This window comes from Excalfactoria chinensis, chromosome 2, assembly GCF_039878825.1.
Source record: "Excalfactoria chinensis isolate bCotChi1 chromosome 2, bCotChi1.hap2, whole genome shotgun sequence".
Taxonomy (NCBI): Eukaryota; Metazoa; Chordata; class Aves; order Galliformes; family Phasianidae; genus Excalfactoria; species Excalfactoria chinensis.
Genome location: NC_092826.1, coordinates 135,913,852 through 135,935,835, shown reverse-complemented (window position 1 = coordinate 135,935,835; position 21,984 = coordinate 135,913,852). Strand labels below are relative to the sequence as shown.

Sequence of the window (21,984 nt, the reverse complement as noted above, 5' to 3'; positions counted from 1 at the left end):
TGACCAACATGTTTCTAAAGCCAGACATACAAACTTGAGGCAAAAAACCCCCAGTGACTGCTGTATCCCCACTGTCTCTCTGCAGGAGAGCACAGAAAAACATACAAAGCAAAAAGAAACCCAAAACCTAGACAGTGAAAACAACCAACCAAGCCAGGAGCTGTATATAGCTTTAATGAGGAGTAGGTGGGACTGCAATGGCATTATGTTGATGCAGCCCATCAAAGGCAGCAGCTCTCTGCTTTGACACAGTTTGCGTAGCCAAGTGGCAGTGACAACTCAAAAAGTGAACGTTTCTCCCTGGGGGGATGTAAAATTAGCATCTCAACATGCAGAGCTTGCTGGAGAAGCCTTTCCTCTGTGATGTAATTCAGCCAGCACTGCCCCCAGGAACTGCGTGTGCAGTTTTAAGCGGGGCGGGAGGCATTAGCTGAAGGATTTAGTTAATTTTGAACATGCATTTGAAGACACTGATATCTTTAGCAACAGGCAGAACCGGTAATGACTCATTAATTCCACTCTTTATGAGCTTTACGTCTATGAAACCTATTTGCAAACTTCATTTGCAGCTGCTCTGTGATGAGCTCTCACATCTTGTGGGCAGTTAGTTTGAAGTTTTGACCAAGAAGTGGAGCCCACGCTGCCTGTAACAACCCCATTCACCTCTGCTAGTAGCTTCCTATGAGCATTGCTGTCATAAGCAAGGAGCACACAGAGCCAACACCAACCCTGCTCCATTCATACTATTGGGATAGCCCCAGCAGCAAGGGAAAGGAAATGGTTCCCAAAATATATGTTGTATTTTACATGTTCCACCCGTCCTTTGCTACCGTGCATCCAAAGACAAATTCCCTCTATCTGAGAGGTAACAAAAAGCAAGACAGGCAGCTGTAGATGCCACATGTTTATTGGTCCTTTCTACGAAAGAATTACAGCGTTTGTATCTTGCTGCAGTACAGAATAAATAAAGCCATAAAAAATAAAAAAAACATGTGGTTAGATATTTTTGTACTGGTTCTACAAGGGGTTATATCTGCAAATAGAAAAATAGAAGAACCTTTGTTTATTCACGGCTCAGTGGTTATCAGAAAGGGATGAACCTGGAAAAAGATGAGGAGAAGTACTTTTGGATTTGACTGCTTCTCCATTGCTGCTAGCAAGCCAGGACCAGGCATAACTACAGAAGGAAGGAAGACAATGTTTCCAGCAACTCTTCCCCCATGTTTCACACCCCTCCCCATGAAGCACAACTGGAAATCCCCACTGGATACAAGAACCACACAGAACTGAGCGCTGAGCCAGGCTGCCCAGGGGTATTGCATAGCCACTGTCCCAGATGTGGTGCCACGCTCTCCTGGCTCCTGCCATATGCCATGCTCACACATTCAGCTGAACTGAGGGCAGTGGGGACAGGCAGAAACATTCCTTGTCAGATATGAGCCAGGTGGAAGTGAGCGGCACCTCCATGTCAGGGAGAAGAGGAAAAAAGCAGCTGTAAATAAAGTTCTTAATGACACAGCCACACCGCTGACACATCGCCTGAACCATGCATCACCCAAACCACGCTCAGTCCCTCCTGCTTCCAGTAGTGCTCAGCTGAGAGTCATCCTGAGCAGCAACATGACTGGAGTCCATCTGACAGCCACAGAGAACTTTGGCTCTTTGAAGCGTTCGAGAGAAGCCATCTCCAATCTCTTTCCAAGTTCTGGCTTGCATGGACACAGTGGTGCAGAAAACAGAAGGTTCAGCTTTGGTCACTCACAGAAAGTCTGTTGTGGACAGTCACATTAGTTCAACAGTCTCGTGTTCCCCATTTTCTTGCTGTACCATACAGCCGACCTTATTGTTGAAAAGACGAGACAGACTTCCTTTCTGAGAGCTCCTGCCCTGGGTACATCTCTCCTTCTTCAAACGCCTCTTATTTCTCTTGCATATTCCCCGGATGTCCCAGATCCTCAGTGTGCCATCGTGGGAGGCTGTGTACAGCAGCTCATTGTGGATCTGAAACAACAGGGTCACACAATGCCAAGCAACAGCTCAGAATGCGCATAATCTGACTCCAAAATCAGAGCAAACACAGCTTGAACCGACACTTAGGACCTGATAGCTCATTCCAAGAGCTGATATAAATTATCACGAAAGCTGCTCAAGTGTGATGAGACATTAGCAAGTCAGACCTCGTTTCTTAGCCACTTCATGGAGCCATAAAATATACACAGCAAGAGTTATAAATAACCTACATCCACCAGAAAAGCAGTGGGGAACTAACTAACTCCTTAGTGCCACAGCAGGCTGCAGCCAGGCATTTCTGTGCCAGTTTCAGACTGCTGGTTTTGAAGATGGAAGACTGAGGCACCATCAAAATGTGTATCACTGAGCAGTGGATGGGGACAGGAACGCTCTCCTTAACACTTCGCTTTCTCCGCTTTTAGCCCTGAAGCAACAGTGTCCATTGAGTCAAGACAATGGACAAGTCAAGCCCTTCATAAGGACGAGGATTAGTTTGCAGAAGAATGTTAACCCTGTAGCAGAGATGCTTCCATTTGTCTGGTGGGAGCTGCAGCAGACAGCAATATAGAGCTTCTCTGTCATCTTTAGATATAGAAAAAATTATATGCTGGAGGCAACACTTTATACAGGAGCTTATATAAAGGGCAGAACGTGGTAATCAGCACTACCACCTCTCTAAGATTAGAAAGGACAGCAAGCAGTTGCCAGACTGCCTGTGAAGGGATGCCATACCCAACAGGCAAGGGGATGAATGCTGTATTTGTTCTATTTGGATAAGGAAGAAACTTGCATTCTGCACAAAGCACTGCAAATCCTCGTCATTGTGCAGCCTCCTGATGGAAGGGCTCTCGGAGTCCATCCCCTGCCCCTACACGGCTTTGTCATTGCATTTCTTATGGATGCGTGTCTAACCTGACCTGAAAAGCCTCCCATCGCTGACACAGGGCTGCCTCTGGTGGTTCATCCCATGGTTTTGCTTATCCTTTAATACCGGAGCTTTTTCTAAAATCACATTGGGGATATTTGTGTCTATTACATTTCATCCTATTCCAGAACAGCTCTCAACTGCTGCACTGCTCCCATGAGACACAAGAGAGCAAGCACAAGTGACAAACTCCCCACCTGGATGCAGTTGATGATGAACTTGTGTCCACGGAAGATCTTCTGCAAGACACCACTCCTGGAATTGAAGGCTCGTGCACAGGCATCACCGCTCCCCGTGAACACTGCAACACAAGCACACGGCTCAGCACGTGGCCAGACAGGAGCGGCCACGAAAGGGCAGCTCACGTCAATTCAGGCTCATACAAGCTCCGTTTCAGTGTGGCACAGAACTAATTGAGGGTTATAACTTTTGTATTCTGTGTGCTGTATATTGCAATTGCATGTTATATTTTTGTAACTGCATTAAGCATGAGCAGGGATTTTAGCTTCTGGCTGCAGCCTGTAGGCATTGTTGGCTATTTAGGCCGTACCTTAGCAGCGTTGCCCCAAAGGGGAACACCTGTGTGCTTTACAGGTTATAAATTGCTTCCAGGAACATCCACTTTCTTTCACCTGCCCCAAATTCCTCAAGTTTATCTACAGAGCAGCACAAAGCAATGTATTCACAGCTCCCTGCAATTGGTGTTTATGCAGAAAGACAGCTACAAAACTGAAAGATGTGAAAATAACAGAGCCCTCATCTTTTGGGAGCAATTGGGCACTGGATGCCTGAACAGAGGTGAAGAAATGAACACAGTGGCAAATGGAGGGCAGCAAGAAGAGATGAGAACAGGCTGCCTCCTGCTAGCAGCTTTCCATCCCCGAGTTAAATGGAAGTAGACCCTTCCTACATTACACAGAGAATAAGAAGCAATTAAGAGCTGCTTTCACTGTGCTGCTGTCAGTTCATTCCAGCTATCAGGATTTTGCTCTTGACAGACATCTCCTCCACCTTTTGAACTGTCACTCCAGATTTAGGAAGCCTTCCCACAGCCCTGAGTTGTGAGGGAGAGCTGCTGACATAACCCAGATCCAGCATTCAAACCGTACAGACACGTCTATGAAGTAAACAAACAAATATGTATATATGTCAGCAATTCTTTCTTTGTTGTTTTTTTGTTTTTTTAATACTTAAATTTCACAGCATCTTGGAGAGTGGGCAGGTTTGGAACGTTCCCTTGGAGACTTGGGGCAAGAAAAGAAATATACACACTGAATTAAATCTTAAATGACCACGTATGTACTGTAGGAGAGAAACAACCATGATAAGATCGCTAAGTAAACAGAACTGAGAACAGCTGTAATATTCCCCGTGCTTGTAATTACACACGCGCAAGGAGGAAAGCCAATAGAAACACACTGTGATCATTCGATGGCTCAGTTAGAATCAGAATATAGCTAAATTATGTTTGGACACATCCCTTCCGTTCTTCCATGACATGCATCCTACTCCTTAACTGCAATAGATACTCCTCGTTGGGCACACTTAGCATTTTTGCTTTTGATTGGAAACTGAGATCTTAAATAGCACTATGAGCACTTGTAGCACACTATCAGGATGCTCTTCACGGGCCATCACCATTATACTCATCATCTACCAGAGGAGATATTAAGGCCCCAGTAGCAACCATTAGTTCGGTGTTAAATGCTGGTCGCATAGTCATAGAATCACAGAATGGCCTGGGTTGAAAAGGACCTCAATAATCATCTAATTTCCAGCCCCCTGCTATGTGCAGGGTCGCCAGCCACCAGACCAGGCTGCCCAGAGCCACATCCAGCCTGGCCTTGAATGCCTGCAGGGATGGGGCATCCACAGCCTCCTTGGGCAACCTGTTCCAGTGCGTCACCACCCAGCCAAAAGTACAGAAATTGAGATCAGAAAAGCACTGTGGCTCTCTAGATTAGTTTAAGACTATCCATCCCTGTTACCTAGAGGAGAGAAATACTTGTATGGGAAGTGAATGAAGGCACACTGAGTCTAATGTCAGAGTGAGACAGAGATGATGCACAGAGAGGCTCAAGCTGACTAAAGCAAAATGCAGCCTTGCAACCCAAACGTGGAAGAGATTGATGTGCAGAAGGAAAGCCAGTCAAGAGAGGGATTTAAAGAGCAGCTTCTTGGCTGGAATATGTTATGTCAACAAGAGAGAGCTACGCAAAGATACCTCTATTAACAGAAGGATTGAAAGCAGTAAGCTGAGTCCCAAGCATTTGTAAGCAACACTCAGCTGCAGCAGAAAGGTGGTTTCAGGAACAGATAGATGCAGAAGGACAGGGAAAGGGAAAAGAATTGGTGCAAAATGAGTCTTGGAGACAGAGTCCAAACAGAAACCCTGTTAGAAAGAGCAGCGAGGACTTGAGAAGTGATTCTGGTTTGGGACGGTCTGTTAACAGTACTGACAAGGCAGCAGAGAGTGGCACAGGGCATCGTATCCAGCAGCAGTGCTTGCTGTCAGCAAGAGCAGCATGCTGACAGACATCAGGCTGGTGAGGCTAAACCATGGCTATATAAACAACCCACAGACAGCTCTGGATTTAAGCCATTTTCCTTCATAACATAAATAAAGCAAGTACTTCATGTGCTAGAAGAAGCTCAAAACGGAGGGAAGATCTGAGCTTCTCACACAGAGCAGTGCAGCAAATTTGATACTTGAACTTAAAGCACGTTGGAGTTGAAAAGAAGAAGAGCCTTGAAATTACAGCATTCTCTATTAACAATCCTGGATCAAAGACAAACATCGAAAAGGACACAAGGGATTGCTGAACATCGGAAAGGCAACTTACAGATTCCAGCGTGGTATTTCAAAGTGCTAACACTGTGTTTGTGAGCCTTGTACGTTTGGATTCGCTCCCCAGTGTCCACTAACCAGCACTTCACTGTCCTGTCTGCGCTTCCCGAATACAAGTGCCGATTCACCAGCTGAAGGGAAGAGGGGGAAAAAAAAGCATTAGCAACGGTCTCTTAGGCATGTTGGTGCGAGCACCGCATTGAGCTGACTCATCTGAAGTCAGTTTCTGTCTGAACGGCCTCAAAAAAAGAAACCAAACACACAGTAGTTCCTGCAAAGTACAAACTGGGTTTTAACTAGTGGTTGGCAACCCGACCTGTGGAAGAGGGTTGGAACCTGATGATCATTGAGGCCCTTCCAACCCAAGACGCTCTATGATAAACGGAGTATATAGCGGGATTACTCTGTGCCAAGTCAGGAAACACCAGCTCTTCCTTGAGTCTCGTGCCTCAGAATTGAATCATTAACTATTCTGACACAGGTTTTAAACATCTTCAATCAGATCACGTTCCGCTGGGAGTTCAGATCAAGCCAGCCTTTAAAATCCAAAGAGCAGTGCCCCATTACATTAAGTCATCCAACCCATCATGTAAAGTCATCAATGGTAGAGGGTTTTTTTTTCTTCCTTTCCACACAGACACGGCAGAGAATGGCAAAGGGAATAACTGTGGAAGGGAAAGAGAGACAGGGAGAATGTAACAGACCTGTGTAGCACTATGAAACTTGCCAGGATACAGCAATAGACTATCTGAAGTGCGCAAAGCCTGGCAGCTTTGCAGAGAAACCCTCCACAGAGCATAGAGAAATCCTGCATTTATGCTCATCTATGGCAAGCAAAGTAGAGCTCTGAGCAGGCACCGTTCTGCACAGCTCCATATACTTCTCCAAGCAGACAGCTGGCCTGGCAGATGCCATTTGAAGGCAGTATAACGGTATCAGCCAGTTAAGCACACAATCACGAGTGACCTGGACCTGGGTGTTGCTCTTGGGTCACTTTCAGGGGACACCTTGCATTCTAAACCTTCGATCCCTCCTTTTGGCGCTCTGTTTCTGTAAGCTTTAAATGTTTTTCCATTCTTTCCCATCTCCGCTCCACTTTGAGAAGGTGTCATTTGTGAAAGGCATCATAAACGAGCCGGACTTGGCCCATGGGGCAGTTTTCACAGCTAAACGTCAAGAGGTTGTAAAACACATCAGCTGCTAAAAGTCAGCAGTACTTTGAAATGTCACATCCCATTACTTTTAAGCTGCGTTAGCAATGGCATTAATACTACATCTCTTTGAGGAAAGAGAAGGAATGGCCAGCAGCACTAACGAAAAGCGAGAGCCGTAACAGCCTGAGGAAGGTAACCTGACCTTTCATTTCCGGGCTCAACTTGAATGGGCATGACAAACATTGTCACATGGTCCCTGCTCAATGCAAGAACTGTTTGGAGTCGAGATCCTGCTGGGCTGCTCCTGGTCAAGTCGTCACATTTCTGTTTCAGACATCTTGCACCGACACACTCAGTGAAGGGAAAACATGGAGCTGTAACCTCCTGCAGGTAAGTGCCACTCAGCATTACCGGAACATTAGGTTACACCGCTTGATTCCCACATCTAAGTGGGTGTGCAATTGCTGAAATGAAACAGCAGCACTTGCCTAGATTTTCTTCCTTGCTAGATATAAAAATATGTTAAATGACCTGGGCTGCTACTTAGATAATTTATGCCACCAGGAGCATAAGAACCATGAAAGCTTCCAATGCTTGGAGACCTGCAGAATTGGCAGCATGGCAATGCTCTTCATTATGCCCCAAGTCTCTGTGCCCTCCAAGCTGCCCTCTAATACACCCATTTATTTCCTCTCCTCCCACTCCCCAGGTTAAGGAAGGGAGCAAAAGATTCTCAGCAATTCTAGGTTATAGCCACAGCCTAAGCTACAGCACTTCAGATACCTATTAATTAGTCATCATCATCACCACAGACAGTGCCTCCAGCCCAAGCACTCACACTGTACAGCATAAATATGAAATATAAAACAAATGCCTTCCCTACTTCACCACTGAGGAAGTGTGAAATGGTGCATCTCAAGTCTCTGCTTAAAAAAACACCTTGAAATGTGCAGCACTGTAACTTCTGACTGCCGGGATCCCAGAGCACAGGATGCATTACATGCCTCAGGGCAGCTGTGATGAGCACCAGTGCACAGAGTCCATGAAAGTGCTCAGGAGGGTATTTGAAAACCAGCTGGGACTCTCACTGACAAGAACAAAACAGAGGAACCGATCCAATCTCGCCCACCTCAAATCAGCAGTTTGACTCCAGAGCTTTCTGTCAGAGTTGGCATCCAAAAGATGCATTTATCCCCCTGTGCAGACACAGCAGGCCTGGCTCTCAGCTCGCCAAGGCTGGACGTGGTACACAAATACCCCCATATACACATGCCAAAGCCTCATCCAGCCTGGCCCTGAGCACATCCAGAGATGGGGAATCTACAACCCTGGACAGCAGTGCCAGTATCTCACCTCCCTCATCAGGAAGAACTTCTTCCTAATATCCAATCCAGACCTATCCTTTCTTAATTTAAAGCCATTTTTCTTTGCCCTGTCAATAGGAAGCATCCACAGTTGCTGCTCCTTGGCTTAAATATCCCTGCTATTCCATGAGGCTCAGCAGATCAGCTCCCAGGACAACTCCTTCACCAGAATGCAAGACCACGCAGCCATTTTCAGCCAACACTCATGAGCTTACAAACCCTCCATCCCATTCCTAACTACCAGGCCTTTTTCCCCCATTTCTATCTCCAAAGCTCCAAAACCCGCACTCAGTTCTCTAACCCCAGTCTTATTCACTTTCTTATAATTTAGAAGGAAAACGGTAAAATTTCACCCAACAGATTTTCCAAATATACCCAAGCCTGTCAAATCCTGGTTTAAAAACCACCAGTAGAAACAGTTACATATTCTAATCTGCAAATGCCTGGAGAACTGGTGGTATTTTCCGAGCTGTATTTTCCTTGGCTGGCTCCTGTGTGCTTTGTTCACTTTGGATCACTGCCCAACAAAGTTCCTGACGAGGAAAAGCATGGCAAGGCAAGGACACCTGGAACAGAGCAGATAACACACAACAGATCTGTAGCTCGGGTACTAATGAGCTGTGCGGATACTTCAAACCCAAGGAGCTTCAAAAGGATAAACATAATGACAATCAGATGACCATTTTAAAGCCTCAGCCAGACGAGAGGGGAAAGAAATCACCGCATTGATAGCTTTAATTCTGGACTATTCATTTTTCCCACTGTGCTGAAGGGCTTTGCTTTTTAACAGATGAAATGCTGAGACAAGAGGATGAGGCACATTTGTCTCAGTCCTCCAGCAATGTCCTGGAGATGTACTATTCCAGCACAAAGTTTGGTCAGACTGGTTTTTAACAGCCAAGTTACAGCATTGGCATAATAAAGGTTGCAAACACTGAAGTAATTACAGGTTTCATTGTAAAGAATTGCCTGTTTTATTTAATCCAGTTGTTGGTCACAGCCCCTAGACATGCCACAGTTCAAATAAATAAGCATAGCTAGGGTTGGTCTCTTCAGACAGCCATAACCCTACTGCTCCATGAGCCTGGCTGAGCTGAACACATGCAGCAGCTTAAGACAGTTTCCACCTGCATTAATGCCAAGAAAGTCAGCAAAAGAGTTGTGTAGCAGGTTATTCAACCTACAGCTTATAGGAATGGACTTTGCTCTCCAATTAACCTTTGCTATGAGACAACTTAACTTTCATCCAAGGAGAGGCCGCTAGCCCAGCCATTGGATCAGGCGTGTCATGGAGATCACCGTGCTCCCAGGAAGGCAAGTTCCCATCAGCACACTTCCCACTGCCAGCTTTCTATCTACAAGGGGTCAGCGCTCCTGCAACCTGTCAGCTGGGTCTTCTGTTCACAGCTGCTCCCAAAGCTAGAAATCACCAACTTGGAGCGGTCTCAAGTTACAGCCATGTGAGCCTTCCGCCGAGTTAGACTTTCAGGATCCCATTCAAACCACATTCATTTTAGCGAGCTAAATAACTCCCTGCGGGCAAGAAATTGTTTTGTTTTTTGGTTGTTGTTGGTTTTTTGAGCTGAGAATCCATCTAGAGTGAGCTCGGGCTGCTAGAGAACATTTTTCAGCTTCTTCACTGCAGTGTAACGGCCCTAAAGCACGCTCCTTTTCTAAAGGTGCTGAACACGTTCAGATCCCCCTAGCTCATCCTGTGATAAACCATGCAACAAATAACCCCAAAGTGCACACTATTTCATTGGTTCAATGAGAAAACAAACCCGTCCCCACCATCACAATAGCTAAGTGTATAAATGGAGCTCGGGCAGTGGGTTCCCTCAAAGCATTCTTTTCTTCCAGCCAGCTTTAAAAGACAACGGAGGGGAATGTTCCCAACAAAGGATCTTTTGCAGGGAAACCAGAAGCAAGTCCTTGCCCACTCATGTTCATTTAAAACTCCTTTTGCAATTCTCATCCTTGTAAGAATGTTCGCTATAGAATCCAAGCTAAATACCAGGCTGGATCATTTCTTTCTGCCAGCTTTTGGCAGCACAAGTTCGATAAATACTCGGTCTGAACAATCAGCAAAGGACAAAGCAATCCTTGTAAACAGGTTGCAAAACCACTTTGGAGACGTTTAGAATAACACACACAAGTAAATATTTAGGCCAGGGTTATTCAGCCTGCTGCAGGCAGTGGTGTTCAGGGGAAATGTCCGTCTGATTAGGAATTACAAACCTCAGTCTTTAGCCGGGCCTGAAATGTTTCAGTGGAAGAAATAGAATGAGCTGAGTGATTACACTCAGCCCACCCTTGCTTTTTCCCCCCATTGCTTCCTGTAAAATCACATCATTGGCTCTTACATGAAGAGAGAGCACTCAGAGCAGCTGCTGTCCCTCGCTTGCCAAGCTAGCAATGCACTGCAGAAGAAGCATGAGAGAAGAGTTCTGGCTGCTGCACCAATGGTTACCTTGCCTGACGATGTGAAGGAAGGAGTCAAGGCTGCCAAAGCACCTCGCATGCAGAAAGTCTACTGGCAAAACTTCTGTCAGCTCAATTGGGATGGTGGAAGGAAGAATGGTGTTATAATAAGCTGGCACCTGCAGCTGTTGTGAGAGCAGGCCACACGCCGTGATTCAGCCCTGGGACAGCAGGACACATCACAGAGATCAGAACTGCTCTCTCTCCTCACTCTGCTGTCTGTGATCACCAAGGACTGGGGAAAAGGGAAAGCCAAAAGCCAACCAGTTTTTTTTGGCCTTCCATGCCAGATTATTCAGGCTCCTGGAACGTATGCTGGATGGCAGTGATACCTAGAGGACCCTGGAGCAAACGAGAAGCATTCAAAACAAGAACACGACTGTGCCATCATCTCTTTGCTCCTCATTTACCAGCCACACAGGAAGGATACCTACCCTGAAAGGCTCTCCTAGGAAGCTCCATTCACTGCTACAGAAATGCTATTGGTATTTACTGGAAAGTCATGAAAGTTGGCCAGATCAGCCCAGACTTTACCTGCAACAGTTCAGAACTTCCTGAGGAACTCCTCCTAATGCAGTGCATTTTAAAGCTGGGGAAGATACAGTCTTAGTGGTGATACCACACCAAACTCCATTTCTCAAATGTTCTGAAAGGCCAGCCTCAATTAGGAACCTCTATTTGCATACATACATTGAAAATAAGTACTTTATTCTGTGAAGTCTCTCCACATAAGCATTACAGCAGCTAGTGAATGGTAACAACTACCTTTAAATGCCGGTACCAGCTCAGCTCCTCCAGGACAAGGGAGTAAAAATGTGGTGTAATTAGAAGCTCGCTCTCACGCTCTGAAGAAACTGAGCTACTGCCAGCAATTAAAGCTGTCTGCTGGCTACTGTGAGTGACTCACAGCCACCTCCGAGTCCTCCCGGACACAGGGTTTGAAAACTAAACTCCATGACACAGATTGCAGCTCTGCCACAAAGGAGCCCTGGGCAAAGAAGGCTCCAAAGGTTCCTGGAGAGCAATAATAAAAATTAAAAGCAAAAAATAAAGAAACAAAGCAAAAATAAAACCAGAAAGCAAGCAAGCAACCAACAACCAAAACACAAGGAAACTGCACACACCTCTGCTCAGGAAGTTTCCCTTCTGTTGCAACATCTTTGTATGGATTCTTGTGATTGACCCCTTTTTAACAGAACGAAAATACCATGTGGGCTGTGCTGAGAGGCAGCCAAGTGGAACAGAAGGGCGAGTGTTGAACCCAATAAGAAAGAGCGAGGAATTAGGAAAGACTGACAGGCTAAAGCTATTCAACAGCATTACGGCGAGTGATTAAGCTGGGGTAAGTTTTAGGGCAGTGTGTACCAAGCTGGGCTCCTCTAGCTACAGCCATCAACTGATGACTGGAGAAGCAAATGGCTGCCAGTTACTCACAGCTACGGGCTGAGGGTTTGACCAGGATCATTGCCAGCACAGCCTTGGCAGCAGCAGACTTGTCTACTTCGAATTGTTCAGGTTTCCCAAAGAGACGTGTTGGTTTTGCTTTTCTTCTCTCCTACAAGAAGTTCTGTTTGTTTAAAACCATTGTTTAACGCTGTGCTCGCAAGGAGGGAAGCAATGCTCATTCTGGAGCATTCAAAGAGCGTGATTGAATTTCCCAGGCTTCTGGGAGAGGGTCAAGCCAGTTTTGTGTAACAACTTTAGCAAGAACCCAATTAAATTAAAGCAAGCTCTGTTGTTGCCAATCTGCGTCTTGAAGAAAGGTTGCAATTAAACGGTAAAACATAGCGTGACACTAAGAACAGCAACATATTTACTTGAGCATCCTCAAAATGCATTACCACAATCTGAGAACGTACCCAGGCAAGACAAACATTACTCCAGGGCAACACAACTTAGTTCTTTTTCCTTTCTAGAACCAAAGGAAAACAGAATTCCTTCAGTACTATTGGGTCTTCAGCCTGCTAGTGTCAGCTGTGATTATCTTCTTTAAAAACAGAGGCAACAGACCCACACAGGTTAGGAGACAGATACCTCCTTAGAATGGTTCGTGGTTGCACCAGGAGAGGTTTAGGTTGGATATCAGGGGAAACTTCTTTTCTGAAAGGGTTGTTAAGCACTGGAATAGGATCCCCAGGGAGGTGGTTCAATCACCATCCCTGGTTGTGTTTAAGAACCGTTTGGATGTGGTGCTCAGAGATGTGATTTAGCAGAGGGTTCTTAGAGTTAGGGTGCTATGGTTGGGTTGTGGTTGGACTCGATGATCTTTGAGGTCTTTTTCCAACCTGAGCGATTCTACGTTCTTACCTCTAGGCAAATTATCGATCCTTGATGCTCTTTGAACACTTTCAGCTGCTCACCAGTAACAATATTCCACGTTCGAATGGTATAGTCTGTGCTGCCAGAAAACAGCTCCCTGTTTGGTGCGTCAAGTATAAGGCATAAGACAGCCCCAGTGTGTCCCAGCAGAGTCTGGTAACAGCGCCCGCTGGACACCCACCAGACCTTTACAGTGCAGTCCGTGCTACCTGTCACTAGGAGGTCTCTGCTTACTCTCTCCTCCTCCTCCTCTTCCTCCTCTTCCTCTTCAAGGACGTCCTTGGAGGAATAGTGAGCTAGAGTCAGGACACAGTTCCGATGGCCCCGGAATTCCTGGATTTGTTTCTCCTTGTCCACACTCCAGCAGCGGGCTGTCCTGTCATAGGAGCCACTAAACAGGTAGTCTTTGGCAACCAGGATCCTGAAAAAAAAAAGATAAAAGAAAAGAATTATATATTAACAGTATCATTCTTCTTACCTTTCTTTTGTAACGTTTTCAGCACACTGAAGATAGAAGCAGTAGCATGAACTCAATATATACACCCCTGATTCAGCCCCTCTGCTTCAAACACGTTGTTTATAACCACACTTGCCCCTCACCACCACCACCACCACCCCCCCCACCAGACACATATCTGTTTTACTTTTGCAAAGTGAGACCCTTTACTCAGGTTCACCAATGTGGATATTTTAGCACTGCAGCTTAGAGCTGCACTTCTCTAAAATCATAGAATGGCCTGGGTTGAAAAGGACCACAATGATCATCCAGTTCCAACCCCCTGCTATGTGCAGGGTCACCAACCAGCAGACCAGGCTGCCCAGAGCCACATCCAGCCTGGCCTTGAATGCCTGCAGGGATGGGGCATCCACAGCCTCCTTGGGTAACCTGTTTCAGTGTGTCACCACCCTCTGGGTGAAAATCCTCCTCCTAACACCCATTTACAGAACTAAAGAGCAAATCAGAGACTATAGCTCAAGAATTCAGCCTGCTGGGCCTCCATAATAACGAAGTGTAGCTTCACAAACACTTAACAGATAACAGTGCAATCTCTGTGGTCTGTGTTTCTAAACTGGGAATAGGGAACATCATAACCTATCTTCCTCATACTCTGAGTTTGGCCCCCTGGAACCTTTCAAACTGGCAACAAAGAGAGATGAATAAGGATCACATTTCCAACTTGCTGATTCAAGCAAAACCAGACCAGTGCCAGAACACAGGCAGAGCCAGCCTTCCTAGCTATTTACAGCATCCAGCTACACACTGTTTGTGCTCTGAGTTTGGTAAGGAACAACAGAACAAATATTAAGATAAATCTTTGTCTGATCGCTCCGTTTGTGATTGAGCAAAGCCATCCCAGCTATTAAGAGGCACTTCAGAAATCAACCAGCCGATCAGTTATGAACCATCACATCACTACCAGACATCGTTTGCACAAGGAGGAACAGCTATTCCAGAAACAGCCCTGACTTCATCCCCCTCTCGGTGACTCAAAGGTTTGACGTGATGTTTTTACATCTATTTATCGAAAGCATCTGTTATCAATTGAATAATTTCTTCTGGAATGTGGTGGCTGGTGCTGGATTCAATTCCCCTGCCGTGTGTGCCTTTCAGCCCTCTTCTATCTGCCGTCTATGGATGTGTCAGCACCGTTGCTAGGAAAACGGAATCATTACAGCACAGGACACGTGGAGCATGCACCCAAAGGTTTACACAACCCGTTTTGTTAGCGTAGTCATGGAAAACTGCAGCAAAACCACGATCTGTGAGATAAGAGATTACAGGAACACAATGGAAGAACTCCATGGAACCAACCTGTTCACAATGGACGTGTGCCCTCGGTAAATGGCCAGGCACTGGCCTGTCACCACGTCCCACTTTCGAATGGTGTGATCTGCGCTACATGTGAAGGCAGCCTCGTTTTCTAAGTGGCAAAAGGTGATGTAACTCTCGTGTCCTAGGAATAAGGGCAGAAATAACAGCTCAAGAGTCGCGCCGGCAAGCAGGGAGAACTGGGTGAGCTCTTCAGCTGGGCTAAGAGCATAGAAAGCAAACGGGCTGGAACTCCAGCTTTCAATGCACAATCCCACTCTTCACATCTATTCACATTTCTTTGTGCAAAGCACTGTTTTTAATTACCAGAAGAAAATTCCACTTCGTTGTCACACGGATTCAGAGTAAAACAGTACAGCTCCTCTCATCAGGCAGCTCAGCTGTATCAAAACACGGTGAGCTGAACCGGTGTCTGTCTAATAACATCTGCACTACTGCAGTTTAAAACTGGTAACAAGGGAGGAAAAAAAAGGTTTGTTAATTCCACTTTATATACAGAAATGCGTTTGCTTCCTCCTAAAGTCAGGAAAAAGGCTGCATTTCAACACAGCCCACTGGCTGTTGGGACACAAACAGTCCTAAGCTGAAGCACGAAACAATGAGACGAGGAAGAAACGTAAGCCTCACCAGCAAGCTTGGTTTCATTGTCCAAGCAGAATGAAATACAAACAAAAGAGCATAACTGGTAAAAAGTCAGCCAGTGTTTCTCCCATTGTGACTAATAACATCAGTGAAAACAGCTTTCAGGATATCGGAATGCCTTTATGAAATGACACAGAAAGGAAGAATAAGGTTTATTTATACAGTCACCCATCGAGGTAACAGACGAGACAGAACATTCTTACACTCCTTTGGATTTATATACCTGGACTTTAAGATTTCAACGCCAGAACTGACTCTTCTGAAGCATCCCAAGAGACTCTGCCTGAAGCCAGTAGGCCTTAATGTGATTTAAATGCATGTATATAGAAAGGACAAATGTAATTAAGAAGAGAGAGAAATGGAGGTGCCAGAAAAACAGAATGATGTGCAACAGAGATGTTAAGAGATGTTTGCGACAACGTTTTGCAAAGCAGCTTATCTAGGGCGGGTTTCAACCTGCAGCATTTCTCTTGCAGCAGCATCCAACCCCACTCTTAGCAGCCCCAAAGAGCACTTTGGTCACTGCAGGGCAGTCTGTCAGACAGAGTATAACCATTGAAAATAGTTACACCAGAGCTCGTCCAAATCCCTTGTGGCAGATAAGGTCCAATTGATGGTCTGGTGATGGTTTGCCACCACTCAAGTCCGCTGGTTATGCTGTGGTACAAGCTGGGAACTGCTCTAGGTATGGTTTTACCAGTAATTGCAGCTTTCCAATGCGAATTTACACAAGGGTAGCATAAGAACATAAACATAATATACACAGAGTTATCTGGTGTGCTTGGTAGCTCACAAACCATCTAGCCAACCTTCTTTAAAGCTTACCCCAAACACCGGGAGCTCATAAGCCACATGCTGAATAGCATCCAGCATACTTATCTTCCCAGTTAAAAGCTAATTGTTGCTTTAAGTGGAGCTTAAATCCCTAAGCAAATGCCATTGAGATTTCCAGGAGACACAGGATGTGGGGGCACAGACAACACTCCGTCGTTAAAAAAATAAAGCAGACAAATAAACAAAAAAAATCCCAACTATGTTAATGTTTGGAAGAAGAAAAGACGAGAAACTCCAAATGTAAGAGTTGGGTGGTTGGTTTGCTGCTGTGTTAAGAGAATAAGAGCAGGAGTGAATGAGAACACAGTCAATCTTTGGCCCCCAGTGTGGCTCCTGCACAGCTTTTCCCTTAGCTATCCTAACGTTAGCCTGAGGACATCAGATTCTGTTACTAATGCAAAACCAATGTAGAATTCAAAACTCCAGCGACTGACACATCCTTGTGCCAAAGGTAAAGCTCTGCGGAGAAAGACAAGGTTCTGTTCAACAAGGTTCTGGGCCAAGAGGTTCTACACAAAGATCACCTGGAAAACGAGACGATTAAAGGGACAGAAGTAACGTGGAGAGTGAGGGGGGTGATAAGGAGAAGATCGGAGCGCCTACCTTGGAAGTGGCCGTGGCATTGGCTGTCGGCTGTGCTCCAGAGCCGCGCCGTGCCGTCCTCGCTGCCCGTCAGCAGTCGCTGCCCGTCGGGGCTGAGGCTCAGCCAGTTGATGCCTCCCTGATGATCGGCGCACACCTTCACGGCCGAGCCGCTGTTCCCCATGCCGGCGCTGCCCACGAAGGCTGCGGATCAGCAGGTCGCCTCGCAGCCCCGAGCTCCGGGCCTCATCTCCCACCGACCTCCTTCAGCCATGTACCTCACCGCAGGAAAGGCGGCTGTGGGACACAGAGCAGGGCACGGGGACGCGTTGAGTCACCGCATCTCCTCCGCGGACACACCGCTTTTCTCAGCCAGGACGCGGTCGTGCTCCGGAGCACCTCTTTCTCCGCATAAAAGCCCTACGACGGAAGACCTCGGGGCCTCCCGTGGCCTCCCATCCCTCCGCCAGCACAGGGGCACGTCCAACCGCCGGGACGGCACCGAGCCCTCCCCGGCCACCCACTGCCCCGCACTGCGGCACGAGTCTTCTCCTCCTTCGGCCGACGAGCTCAGGCACCCCCAGCACCCGTTCGCACCCCCCACGTCTTCCCGTACCCCTCACGTCCTCCTCGGGCTGACCGCAGCTCCCCGCAGCCCCCCGGCCCCGCCGCCATCCCTCCCTCCCGGCCCGCGGCATCCCCGCCCTCGCCGCTCGCTCACCGCCCCGGACGCGGCTCCGGGCTGCGGCGGGACGGGAGAGCCGCCCCCAGCCGGGGCTGAGCGGGGAGGGCCGAAGCGGACGCCGCGCTCCCCTCGGGCCACCCCGGGGTGGGTTCCCAACGCCGGCTCTCCTCCCTCCATGTTACAGCCGCTTCCCCCGGAGCGGGACGGCGCGGCCTCCCCTCTCCCCAGCCCGTGCCGCTCCCTCGCTTTGTGCCCCCTCCGCCTCCCCCTTCTTTTATTTCAGGGATAAGAGGCACCCCAGCCCGCCTGCCTCCCCTTACCGCCTTTCAGTTCCCCGGCTTTCCTTCCTCCAGCCCTCGGCTGTTTCAACCCCGTGCTCCCCGGGAGAGGAGGGAGGGGGCGAGCTGGGGGCTGGCTTTGAGGGAAGCCATCGCCTTTTGTTCCTCCTCTCGCCCTCATCCCTGAGGGTGAGCTGCGGCTGAGCTGCTCCTCAGGAGGACACCAGAAATTCCGCTTGCTACCAAATAGGGCTGTTGCTCATTAGTGCAGTTCTTCACTCCTGTGGGAAAGCCAGGCTGGCAGCAGAGCCCCTGCTTCCATAACATCACACAGTCACTAATATTGGAAAAGACCTCTATGATCACTAGGTCCAACCCATCCCGCTGTCCCCACTGACCGTGTGCCACATCTCTGCAGGTCTCAACAGCTCCAGGGACAGTGACTGCAGCACCTCTGTGAGCAGCTTGTGCCGCTGCATCAGAGCTCCTTCTGAGAAGCTTCTCCATAAATCCAACCTGAAGCTCCTCTGGCACAACTTCGTGCCGTTCTTATTGCTGCTACCTGGGAGCAGATGCTGACCCCCCACCTCGCCACGACCTCCTCTCAGGCAGTTGTAGAGAGCAATGAGGGCTCCTCTGAGCCTCCTCTTCTCCACACTAAACAACCCCAGCTCCCTCAGCAGCTCCCCATCACACTTGTGCTCCAGACCCCTCACAGCTCTGCCACCCTTCTCTGGTCACACTCCAGGGCCTCAACGTCTCCTTGTAGTGAGGGATGTGTCCTCACCAGGGCCAAGTACTGAGAGATGATACCTCCCTATTCCTGCCAACTACACTTAGTCTGGCCACAAACCCACACTTGGTCTGGTTGTAGTCATGCAAGCCCTGGGCTACAGGCTGATGGCGCACTGCTGCTCCAAAATGGGGCTCTGCTGTGCCAGGAGAAGCATGAAACACAAGTGGGAAGGCTCCTATCCCAGCACAGTGTTATTCAACATACAGAAGATAGATCTGGCAGTCAGAGAAGAGGGTCTGATGCGGATCCCATTGCCCTAAGTTAACATTTAACAAATGGGCAGCACCTGTGCTGCTAAAAACACACCTGCTGAGTAGGGTATGTAGCAAAACCCACTTTCCCTGGTTCCCACTCCATTTAATGCCTTTTTGCATCAAGTCCTTGGGCCTGCTGGCTCCATTTCAGGCTGTCATGTTCAGCTCGGAGGTTCAGCAGACACTGAACAAGGCAGCAGGCTCATTCCTGCATGATGTATTTCAGTGTGTGGGTTGCACAGAAATGCAGCCATTAAATGTATGCTTAATGGGATACTTTATTTTTGCACAGCGCTTTCTGGCAGACGTGGAACAGGGTTGCTACATCCCATCCAACACCACCAGGAGACAGTCCTGGCTCTGCTGCCCGCTGTAAGCACACATCCTGCGTGGCACTTTGTCTCCAGCCAGCTCTTTTCTGAACAGCAGCATATCTGCATTTCTGCACCATCTCTGGGCTTGACACTGCGTGCTCCATAACTTTGTACTGGATTTCTTCCCTCTGAAAATCCCATTATCCGTGGAAAGACATTGTTTTGGATGTGTCGGCTGTGCTCAGGGAGTGTCCCTCACCATCTGCTCGTACATCTGTCAGATCCACTCACAAACTACTGCACCGAGTCCCTGTTTGAGAAACTGGAGGATAGATACGCACTCCTCCTTATTTTTCACATCATAGCAGTGATGTGAACGTGGGGGAAATTTGGATTTCATCTCTTATTCTAGTCAGCATGAAGAGCTGAGTGCCACCCAGATAAAGGATTTGGAGTTCAGACAGTTTGTATTGACTTTAGGAGGGTTACCTCCATCCTTCACCAGGGGTCCAACGTTTACAGGTTCTTTTCCATTGAGAGGGAGGCTGTGGATGCTCCAACCCTGCGGGTGTTCAAGGCCAGGTTGGATGGGGCCCTGGGCAGCCTCATCTACAATTAAATGTGGAGGTTGGCGGCCCTGCATGCAGTAGGGGGGTTGGAGCTTCATGATCCTTGAGGTTCCTTCCAACCCAAGCCATTCTGTGATTTATGATGCTCTGAAGTGAGTGAACTGGGACCTTTGTCTTTAAAGCTCGCTTTCCTTGCACCGTAGGTTTAACTTGTTCTCACAGCTCTGATCCACTAACAAGACAGTATGGGGAGACTCCTCAAATCACCCCAAGACGTGGCCAGTGGAAAAACCTCTACCAACCAACTTCATCCAAATTATTGGTGTTCAGGGTTCCCCTTAGCGGACCTTTGAACATATTGCCTATGTTCCATATTATGTGTGGTTGCACAAGGAAAATGCTGAAGAACCTCCCCCTTGGTGAGATTTGAGTAACGATGCAAATGATTTCAAAGCGTTATTGATGTCATTTGTGGGGGGAGGAAGAGCAAGCAGCTCTTCCAGCCTTCCCCTTCTCAGGCTTTGGTGATGTGGATGGAATTGCAATGGCGTTCAATGGACTACAAAGGCACTTTGTTCTGTCAAAGAAGCGGGGCCCATAATGCCCCAAAGAAGTCAGCACCAGAGCTCCACTCACCCCAATAGCAGAAGAATAAAGTGTGCAACAATGCAAACGATCTCCCTGAGAGAATTAACTCCTTCCACCATCCAAACCCCTCCACGTTCCCACAGAAGGACTGCTATGGATGCCAGCCTGTTTTCACCAAACCCTATATAGCTCCGCTTCAGCCTATCAACCCCAATCACTGTCAGATTTGCTGATAATTAAGTATTGCTTCCTCTTTCTTTACCTCAGAAAATCACAAAAGCCAACTAACTCTCCTGGAACTACTGTTAGGGTCCCAGAAAATTGATACTGGCATATCCTGAACTGCCTTTTCATTTTAATATCTACCACATCATTACAGTGAATGAGAACTGTTGACCTCAAAGGGCTGTGTGGTATCTCCAGTAGCACAGTTCCCCACAGAGGAAACCTAATATGTGCTAAGAATATTTCTCGACTAGGGTTCAATTTGATTTAAAATTGATCTAGTTACACCAGCGCAGTGTAAATAAAACACAACCTTAAGTAGATTCCAATGTAGCTTCTACTGATTTGATTTAATTCAGAATGTTCTCAATGTCTGAACAGCTTTTCTTGCATGAAGAGCTGGTGTTGGTGAAGGCAGATTGATTTTTACATGGATTTAATTATCAGAGCTTGTGCAGATGTAGCTTTACTCTGACATGAGGATGGGGGAGTAGGTCAGTGTGGCTTCTTCATTAGTACATGGCCCCATACTGCTCCACAGCCCCATCCAGTGCTACTGTTGGAAGAGAAGGGCGAGCTACTCTCTCCTTCTCTGCCCTTCATCCTTTAGAAGGTCCAATAACAGCAACATTCAGCTTTTCCTGGCAGCGCTTAAAGACGGGCACAGGGCTCAGTGTTAAAATGCAGCAGCGTAGCACCGTAGGATAAAATGTCTTCATTTCCCAGCCCCGATGCCACAAGTATGAGGGCAAGTCAATGGAAGCTGGATAGTTCACAATTGTGAAAGGAAATACCTTTTAGGCAACATGTAATCAGTCTGTGGAACTCATTGCCGCAGGATGCTGTTACAGCCAAGAGTTTAACAAAGAAATTCCCAAACAATTCATAGCAGTAGGACCCTGCCAGGCCTCAGGATTTATCCTAGACCACCACGTAGCTCTTGATCCATGGGAGGCCTTGTGGCCGGGTCATAGCACAGGGGAAAGCTGTGACCACGCATTACATCTGGGCTGTGTGTGATATTGCTCAGGGCCTGTTGGAAAGCAAGGCTTGGTTTGATCCCCAGATCATCTGCAGTCTTCTTGCCATGGCGATGTCTACATGTGGGACACTTTGGAGCACTCCTCGTACTGCTCACATTGGAAGATTTGTTTGGGGTGGGCTCTCTTCCCACGCAGGCAGCACAGGAGGGATGCTGCGCTCCTGCGCCTCTCACCATGGTGCCTAATGGTGGAGTGCAGAGCCAGGCTTAACACTGCAAAGCACCGGTGGCGTGTGAGGTACA

General features: G+C 47.5%; 1 protein-coding gene across 3 annotated transcripts; it reads right to left on the bottom strand.

Annotated features, from left to right (window-relative positions):
* Positions 1-20: 20 nt before the first annotated feature.
* WDR86 (WD repeat domain 86) lies at positions 21-18,160 on the bottom strand. 3 transcript variants are annotated; one of them, XM_072328979.1, is made up of 7 exons: positions 17,996-18,160; positions 17,012-17,287; positions 14,915-15,056; positions 13,090-13,522; positions 5,779-5,914; positions 3,133-3,236; positions 21-2,001 (listed from the first exon to the last, which is right to left on the bottom strand). In XM_072328979.1, exons 2-7 carry the CDS (start codon positions 17,172-17,174, stop codon positions 1,783-1,785), a joined length of 1,197 nt encoding a protein of 398 aa, XP_072185080.1. In that variant the 5' UTR covers positions 17,175-17,287; positions 17,996-18,160; the 3' UTR covers positions 21-1,782. The 3 variants fall into 3 exon arrangements, with proteins under 3 accessions (XP_072185080.1, XP_072185082.1, XP_072185081.1); XM_072328981.1 differs by lacking the exon at positions 17,996-18,160 and adding an exon at positions 17,712-17,841; XM_072328980.1 differs by lacking the exon at positions 17,996-18,160 and adding an exon at positions 17,607-17,680.
* Positions 18,161-21,984: the final 3,824 nt, after the last annotated feature.